Source organism: Durio zibethinus, chromosome 8, assembly GCF_047325235.1.
Source record: "Durio zibethinus cultivar Kanyao isolate XHJ-2024 chromosome 8, ASM4732523v1, whole genome shotgun sequence".
Classification (NCBI taxonomy): domain Eukaryota; kingdom Viridiplantae; phylum Streptophyta; class Magnoliopsida; order Malvales; family Malvaceae; genus Durio; species Durio zibethinus.
In genome coordinates, this window is record NC_143169.1 from 1,585,457 (window position 1) to 1,594,838 (window position 9,382).

The following is a 9,382-nucleotide window of genomic DNA, read 5'->3' on the forward strand; positions in this document are numbered from 1 at the left end:
CATATTAAATACATAATATATATTTTTTATTTTTATCAAATTTATATATAATTTTTATTAAAATTTTAAACTATATCTTTTTTTGTATAATTTTACCATATTATGTTTAAGATTGGCAAATCTATTCAACCCGACCCGACTTTATAAGGTCGATTTTTTTTTTTTTTTTTCAAAATCAAATTTCTGGTCGGGTCGGATAACATTAAGAAAAGTTGGGTTCGGATTTTAGATAAACCCGACCCGACCCGATATTATATAAAAATAATTTTTAAATTAATTTTTTATTTATATATTTATATAATTATATTTAAATATTTATATTTAAAAAATAATATTTTATTAATTTCGGGTCAAGGTCGGGTCAGGTATGGTTTATATAATATCGGGTAGGGTTCGAGTTCGAATATTAAAAAATAAAAAAATTTTGGGTCGGATCGGGTTTGATGGATATAAAATCGGGTCGAGTTCAGAGCGAGCAAAAACCCACTCCGACCTAACCCATTGCCATCCCTATCTATATATATATATATATATATATATATATATATATATATATATAAGTTGCTAAAATGCCTACTTTTATAATACATGTAGCTTGTGTAGGAATTTTGCCAAAACTCCATATATAAACAAAATTCCCATGCATAAACCTGTGACATATCATTTAACTGAAAATCCTCTACTTAATTCTTACAACGAGTCTCTGTCTCTCAACCACTTTCTAACACCAAACAGCTCATTACATCCCTGTACCTAAGGAAAATTGCTTGTATTTCATCAAATTAATCAACTTCATCTTTATTTTGTTGGTGTTTGAAGTTATCAATGATTGAACCCTAATCACTAAAACTAAGAATCTAACACTATACCAAAAAACCACACGATCATTTACCATCTTCATACAAAAGTAATCTTTTTTTTTTTTTATCAATTAAAGATAGGAATTATAAAAAATGTGCACCCTTATAACAATGAATATACTATAGGAATGAAGTTTTGCAACACATCAAGCAGCATATTGACTCAAACCTTGTAACATTTCTACCCTATTGAAAAACATATTAAAGGAAAACAAAAAATCATCTTAACAGATAACTTTTATCTAGGGTACTTCGCACCCAAATGAACTATGAAGAGCAAAGTTGACTTGTCCAACTACTCACCTGGAAAAGACTCGGACTGAGGTAAATGGAGAAGGCTCAAGAACCTTTTATGAAGGCTTCTGCAAATGCATGTATCGAACACCCTTTCCAAGTTTCTTGGAAAGGGTGGGTTAGCAAAAACATGAGTAGGCCAAGTGGTTCTTCTTGGCAACATAAGGAGAGAGGTAGTTGGTGATGGAGGCAGAGGTGCCAGGTATATCAGCTGGAACAAGGATTTGAGGCTTCCCTGAAGCTATTCTTTTTCCAGCTACATTGGCATAGAACAGGCCGGAGATGGCTGGAACAAAAACGTCACTCTGAGAACATATGTAGAAGTCTATAACCTTTTCAAATTCTGAATCTTCTGATTCAAGGAACTTCCCTATTTTCTCCTCTGGCATTATGCTTTCCTACAATAGTTCCAATAGCAAAAAGGGGTTCAGAATAGTAGGAATACTAAAGTTAATTTTTCAGGACCGAGCTGCTGGTAACCATTGTTTATTTGCAAGCATTAGACATTGTATGAAAATAGCAGATTAATGTTTATCACCAGAACAACCCTGTGCCAGTTGATTGTAAAAATCAAGCATTGCACATAATGGTTCGAGAAGCACATTGAAACTATAATTGGCAGAATTGTTATCAGAGAAAAGAAGAATTTACTCACCTTTGTGTATGTTCTAGGGAAGATATCCTTCAGGATACTAAGGCTGTTATCCCACCTTGATTGAGTCAGATATATGGTGGTATCCATATCAAATCCGACCTTCCTCAAAAATAAAGCAATCTCCTGTGCACTGTAACAGCTCTTTGCTCCAGTAGAACCACTTCCATGACAATTCTTATTCTCTAGTATCTCAACCCTCAAGTCAACTGCTATAAATTGGCCATCTGATTTACGACTCAAAGTTCTAAGCCGTTCAATCATTGAATCAACAACATCATTAATCTCAGGTTGCAACTCTAAAGTTCCAAACATTCCCAAACATGCGACTGAATCAACACTACTCTTTTGTGCAGTTTTTCTCATATTTACAGTAGGGAAGTAGGTTGCAAGCCTTATGTTGCCCTTTGATTTAAATATCGGTTCTACATTTTCCACAATGTGATCTTCACTAACCTGATTGGGAACCTTCACAGCAGCAAGATTCCGGATTGATATTTCATTTGGCAATTCTTTTGCTACTTTGACAACCCCATCCAGGCTTTTCATGAACTTCTCAACATCATAAATATCTTCAAAGTTTCTGAAGATATTCAATCATTTTAGTACCCTTCAGATTTTTCACTTAGATTATAAAAAATTTATAGTATTCAATATTATTCATTGGATAACAAAATAAAAGCCTTACCATAAGGAAAGGTTGAAGAAAAAGGAGAGGAGAGAATAAGAGATCTTCAAAATAAACATGAGCACTAACCTTTTATCACCAGGTTTGCTTCCTCTAATGTCAGGAAGTATAAGAGTAGCCCCTATATATCCAGCTACTACTACAGCATCGGCTATCTGATGAGTGCAATCACCATAGAATGAATAATAGATTAGATGGAAAAACAAGAAAATGGCTTTCAATAGATTATTATTCATAAACTGCTGGTACCTTGTGCCCTGAAATTCTGTGTAAAACAATTAACATAAAATTCAAGATTACATTCCTAATCGAGATACTTAGTGAAACAAAAATTATAACCAAACTAAGCAGTAAACATCAATATAAATAAATTTTAATTTATTTAGTCAGCTCAAGAACTGGAATTTAAGGTTCTGCATTTATCAGATTCTTAGTGAAGGCAACAAAATCTCCTTGAGGAACTATCCTCTGGTATAAAGAACACCTCCTTTAGCATGAAGAACACCTCATGAGGTAATGGCAAATTGGCAACAGTACCAATAGTAACATTCACTTACTCATTTTTACAGTAACAAGTTTACCATGATCAACAGTTTGAAAATATATGTTCAGTTTGATCTATCAACTTATTTTCGGGTAAAAAGTACAAAGCTAACAAGTTCAAAGGATGCAACAGAAAGGGAACTTTCACATGCATTAAACTTAGGTTCTTTGAGAGAGAACAAAGATAAAAAGGCAACAACAAAGCTATCTTAATGAGATAGCTTTATAACTAAAATAGATACTAAATATACCTGAGAGACATGGTACTCTGGGCCATTAGTCAATGAGAAAGTAACATACCCTCTTGACTGCTCAATCTCATCTGTCAGCCAAGTATGAACTCCATCAATTAAAGGGAAGCATTAGCTTAAGTTTCTGTCTATGAGTACACAATGATGAATGCGGACATCTGGACAATAATACATGTATACACAAGTTTATAGAACATTTGGTCATTTTTCAAGAAGTTAAGCAAAGTTAACGAACCAAAATTTGTCGTTCTCCAACATGGTTTTAGCTCTTGACTATCCTCTATCCAAGGCCCTTTGCTCCTCTTAGAAAGCTTTACAAGGCCATCCTTCTCGATAACATTGGCACTATCAAATTGAGTATCCTGAGCTTCTCCAGGAAGTTTTTCCTACATAACAAGGGCAGGAAAAAAGCCATGTAAATTTCAGAGTAAATAAACCAAAGTTGTAAAAGGAATTGAAATGAAGTCATACAAACCTTGCAGACATTTTAATCACTATAGATGGGAAAGATAGGCATCAATACAACTTATAATAATAGTAATAAAACATCTACAATTTCCTCTAGGTGGCTTGAGAGATGAAAAGAGGCCTAGGATGGAAAATATAAATCTGACAAAAGTAAAAATCTTCACTCATCTAAACTTGGAATCCTGAAATAACTATTCAAAAACTCCAGACTAGAGTTGACTTCAAATGGGTTGTCTTTTATTCCATATTTAATCTATTTTCCAAGACACTTCACCTGGAAAATAAATCAGCTTTAATTTCAAAATAAGAAGAAGTTTCAATTCAAACCATGGTTTCTTGTTCATGAAATTAACAATTACTTTGTGAATAAATCCTAACTAAAATCATACACAAACAACCAAACAACTACCAAAGACAACACTTTTGAAGATCATGGTCAGAATCATAATCTTCTTTTTCTTAAGTTGCAGATTTGATGCCAAGTGAAGCTTAACAACAAAGACAAGATAATTACAGATAAAGTAGAAGCCTAAGTGAATTGTAAACAGAAGCAACTTGTTTTCAGATTTGCTTCCACAAAATCAGAGATTCACAAAACCAAAAAACAACTAAAAAAATAAAACAATGTAGTGAAAAGAAAAGTTAAATTGGGAAATTGGTTTATTATAAAAATTGAATCTTTTGAAATCATAGAAGAAAAAGGTGATAAACTTGAGATCAAAGAGAAGTGTAAAGAAAGAGGCAATTACTTGAAGAGAATCAAAATGGTCTCTTTTGATCATTTGACCAAGCATCACAAACATGATGAGAGTGAGTATACCAGCCACTACTTGTCTCAAATCAACTCCCATTTTTTCTCTCTCAAAGTTCTGTGAAACAAAAAAAAAAAAAAACACACACACACACACACGCACACACGCACAAACACAAATAGATTTGAAAGAGAGAGAAAGAGAGAGGGAAATGGAAAACAATTGAGCTATGTTAATCTTAATTGTGGGTGTCTTACAGCACCGACACTTTGACCTGAGAACTCAGAACGATACTCTGCCTGTTTTCTTGCAACAACATATTTTTGTCCTCTGTTACTTTTTTTTTATTATTTTTATTTGCTTCTTGGACAGTTGGATTTTTTAGGTTAAGTTTCCTCTTTTCTTTTTTGGTAGGTTTGAATAAATAATTTGAAAATGTCAAATCACTCCTGCCCACAAATTTCCATTCCATTTCCGTTGGTATTGATTTTTGTATTTTGCCCGGCCATTAGAATTTGGAACCAACTGATGTTTATTAGTAGTTTTTTCTTAAAGAAAAACAAATTATTAACTAATATTAGCAAATTTATTTACATATATATATATCTATATAAAGTTTTGAGTTACATACTAAATTAACAGTGGGGGCAAGGATGATTTGACATACCAAACAAGCTGTTCATAGTTAGGCAAACTTGTGGCAGTGGCATCAAATCTGCAACTTAAGATGAGCCAGCCTTCTTCAATCATATAGCCATAAACTAAATCCAACTCAGAGAACTCAACTAAATCATAGAGTCAAGATATCTATTACCTAATAAAATCTTAAAGACAGTTTGAATTGGAAGTTAAAAATGGAAAGCATATTATATTGTATTTAAGGTTTGAAGTGGGATCTTTTATAAGTGTTGAAAATTTTGTATATTATTTTATTCGGTTTTTATAGTCAATAAAAAAAATAATTTTTTAAATAAAACAACTTGCCAAACTTCCTTAATGATTACGTTTTACCAATTTTATATTTGAAACAGCAACTTATATATAAATAAATTTGATTCTTTATTTTTTTAGGTAATATTTCAACAAATTCTTAACTTTCATTCAAAAATAAAGTAAAATTTCATTTTGTTATTATATGAAATTAAGATTATAAACTTTTATTTTTCTATAATTATACCTATTAAATCTTAAAATGAGATGAATGATGTCCAATTAAAAAATTCTCAAAAATAACATTCTCTCAAATATTTATAATTCAATTCATCTGAATAAATTTAAATTAATATTTTTTCAGCTTTTTGACTTAATAATTAAGAAGGTTTAGGAAATTTAAGGTTGGAGTTCTAATCCCTACTATCCCATTTCCTATCTCCTATCTAATGAATAAATTTTTTTTAATTATATACCGTCAAGATTTTACTTATAATAAAATAAAAATTCATAAATTTATTTTTTTTATTAAAATTTAAGTGTTTATTCGGATAATATTTTTTTAATAGGGCGGAGGAAGTTCAAACCTTCATCTTTGATTCTTGTAAAAAAAACTAACACCAGCTCATCCTATCTTAGTTGTTGTAGTGAATTTCTATTGGATCACCTAAGTTGCATTTTATCATTTTCTTGGTAACAAGTTGCAATCTAAACTTTTCTATACGTCAGATTCGGGTCGTACCTATCTTAAATCACTCATATACTTATTATTTCATTATTAATATTCATAAAATATTATTTTATTTTTAATAATTTAATATCTTTAAAAATTAAAATTAAATATAATACATTTACTAATATAATAATTCAAAAAAGCTAACCTAGGTAGGGCTTTTTTAGAGAAAAAAAAACTAATTGTGCTCATGCATTAAAATTTATGTCCAACCTTGACCCAAATAATGTGTTGATCAATAATATCTTGCTCTAATGATTTTTCTAACTATCATATATCCAATTGCATACACTTTATATATTCTCTCATGCACTTCTTCGAAGATTTTCTTAATTTCAACAGAGTCTATACATCTTAAGAGAATCTAATCTTGGCTTTTTTTATACAAAATCTCCTTGTTAAGAATGAATCCAATCGTTAATCTCTTATTTACTCTTGTCATTCTCGAAAGTGTGCTTCGAATATTTCTAGTATTTAATATATTGTATGATATCATAACACCAATGTTGCTCATCAACTTCTTTAACATTCAAGCAATGTGCTGGCGACTATCGTGTCTGCATTCTAATGGGCTGAATTTCCATATTTGCATTCAATTTAAACATTATAGCCAACGTAGTCAAGCCATCAACGATTTGGCTCTCTTCCCTAAGAATGTAATGAAATTGAACTTCCTTAAACTGCTCAATTAGTTCAACTATGTACTTATTGTATAAGACTAACTTTTGGTCCTTTCTCTCTTACTCACCCCATAGTTGGCAAATTACAAAAGTTGAACCACCATACAACTGCCATCTACAGACCCATAACACAAGCTTCATATTCTGCCACATTATTGGTGCAATTTAAACCCAACCTGGTAGTACAAAGATAGTAATCTCCAGTTGGGTATATCAATACTGCTCTAATACCATACCCCATAATGTTGGATGCACCTCAAAGAACATTGTCTACACTTCTTCGATAGATTTCTCTTCTTCGATTTGTAATAATGCCACTAAGTCTTCATCTTGGAACTCAAACCCCATAGGCTCATCATCAATAGCATGATCTACGAAAAAGTCTACTATCACATTTTTTTAATGGCCTTTTATGCCATATATATAGTGTTATATTCCGAGAGCATCACTTACCATCTTACTATCCTTTATGATAAAAATGGTTTTTCAAAGATGTACTTGAGAGTATGCAATCTTGATATCAACCAAGTTGTATGATAGAGCATGTATTATCTGAGTCTATGCACAACCCACACCAATGCACAACATATTTTTTCTAGCTGAGAGTACTTAGTTTTGAACTTAGTAAATTTCTTACTTAAATAGTAAATGGCATGCTTTTTGTTGCTAGTCTCATTCTTTTGTCCCAACACACATCTCATGGAGTTCTTGTGAATTCTCAAGTATAGAATAAGAGGTTTTCCAACTACAGGTGGTACCACCATTAATGGATTAGACAAATATTCTTTTATCTTTTCAAATGCACTATGTCACTCTTCATTTCATTCACTAAGTTGACTTTTCTGAAAAAATTTAAAGATGGAATCATATTCAAGGTTAGTTGGAAAATAAAACAAGAAATGTATTTTAGCCTTCCCCAAAAATCCTTTTACCTTTTTTTGTGTGCGTGGCGAGGAAAAGCTCTTAATGGCATGGATTTTATCCTGGTCCACTTCAATTCCCCTTTTGCTAACTATGAATTCCAATAATTTTTTGAACTTGACCCTAAAGGTACATTTTGTTGGATTTAGCTTGAGCTGATATTTTTGTAACCTTTTGAAAAGCTTTCTAAGGTTGGCAACATATTCCTTTCCTTCATGAGATTTTACTATCATTTTATCAACATACACCTTTACTTCTTTGTGCATCATGTCATGGAAAAGAGTCACCATCGTCCTTTGATATGTAGCACCAGCATTTTTCAATCTAAATGGCATAATGTTATAGCAAAATATCCTTCACATTATTACAAACGTAGTTTTTTCCATGTCCTCCCAAGCTATTTTTATCTAGTTATAGTCGAAAAAATCATCCATGAATAAGAATACGAAGTGCTTGACAATATTATCCATGAGAGTATCAATATGAGAGAGAAAAATTATCTATACACATCCTCACTTTTTCATCATTTTTAGGGATTGGAACTATATTGGTTACCCATCCAAGGTACTTGGCTTCTTCTAAAAAGTTAACATTAAATTGCTTCTTAACTCTTTTTTTTTTTATTTTTAATAGCATTTAGGCTTCATTTGCCTCAACTTCCATTGGATCGGCTTGTATGCTAGCCTTAAGGGCAGTCTATGTTCGATAACATTAGTAATGAGACATGGCATGTCTTCATACGACTATGCAAATACATTCATATATTTCTGAAACAAATCTTTCAACTTTTTTCTTTTAACAGGCAAAAGTGATGTGCTGATGCTGATTTTCTTTTTATTTTCCTCATCCCCTAAATTAATCGTGTTTGTAGCTTTTTGGAGCAATTTTATTAGTCTTTTTTCTTGTTCCATTAATTTTAAAAAATCATGAAGTAAAGCATAGTCTTTTGAATCCTTATCATTGTCAAGCTTATCAATATGGACGAAATTTTTTAAATTGAACCTAAAGTTGTTATCAAAACCATCCATAACGTTCATTATTTATGGTCCTAAAAATATATAATATTACAAAGATATGGATAGATATATCACTGAAAGCAAAATGCAAAAGTAATTTATGCTAAGAAGTGTATGAATAAATAGATATGAACACAATATAGAGCAAGAAATTCATTGCATTTGTTATTTTATTAATGGTGATGAAAAGTAAGCCTATACAAACTTCTTACATGCCATTGAGTAGAAGCAATTAGGGATCCCATTTATTACATTAGCTAGGTTCAAGGATAATAAAAATAAAATAAGCCGTATCTTCAATTGGGCTTTAGATTTACAGCCAAAAGGATAAAGAAGGATATCTTTATTTATTTTCTTCTCTTCTCTTTTCTTCATTCCTTCTATCTACATCTTGGAAAAAGCCACCTCTAAACTTTTTGTTTGGTCCCATTCTTCATTTTCATTGATTCAGGGTAAATATACCTACTAGAGCGAAATGTCTCATGAAGATAAAAGAACTCCATTTTACTCCCATCTAGCTCTTGCTCTTTAAAACATGCCATTCTCCTCTCTTTTTTTTTTGTCAACATCTTTTTTTAGTCAGCAATAGTAGGC

At 31.5% G+C, this 9,382-nt stretch overlaps 1 protein-coding gene across 2 annotated transcripts; it reads right to left on the bottom strand.

Moving 5' to 3' along the window:
- Nucleotides 1–887: 887 nt before the first annotated feature.
- LOC111278536 (protein MANNAN SYNTHESIS-RELATED 1-like) lies at nt 888–4,837 on the bottom strand. 2 transcript variants are annotated; one of them, XM_089764503.1, is made up of 7 exons: nt 4,500–4,757; nt 4,173–4,244; nt 3,524–3,674; nt 3,289–3,359; nt 2,564–2,649; nt 1,810–2,389; nt 903–1,552 (listed from the first exon to the last, which is right to left on the bottom strand). In XM_089764503.1, exons 1-7 carry the CDS (start codon nt 4,605–4,607, stop codon nt 1,274–1,276), a joined length of 1,347 nt encoding a protein of 448 aa, XP_089620629.1. In that variant the 5' UTR covers nt 4,608–4,757; the 3' UTR covers nt 903–1,273. The 2 variants fall into 2 exon arrangements, with proteins under 2 accessions (XP_022720870.2, XP_089620629.1); XM_022865135.2 differs by lacking the exon at nt 4,173–4,244 and having other exon boundaries at nt 888–1,552; nt 4,506–4,837.
- Between the last annotated feature and the right edge of the window lie 4,545 nt (nt 4,838–9,382).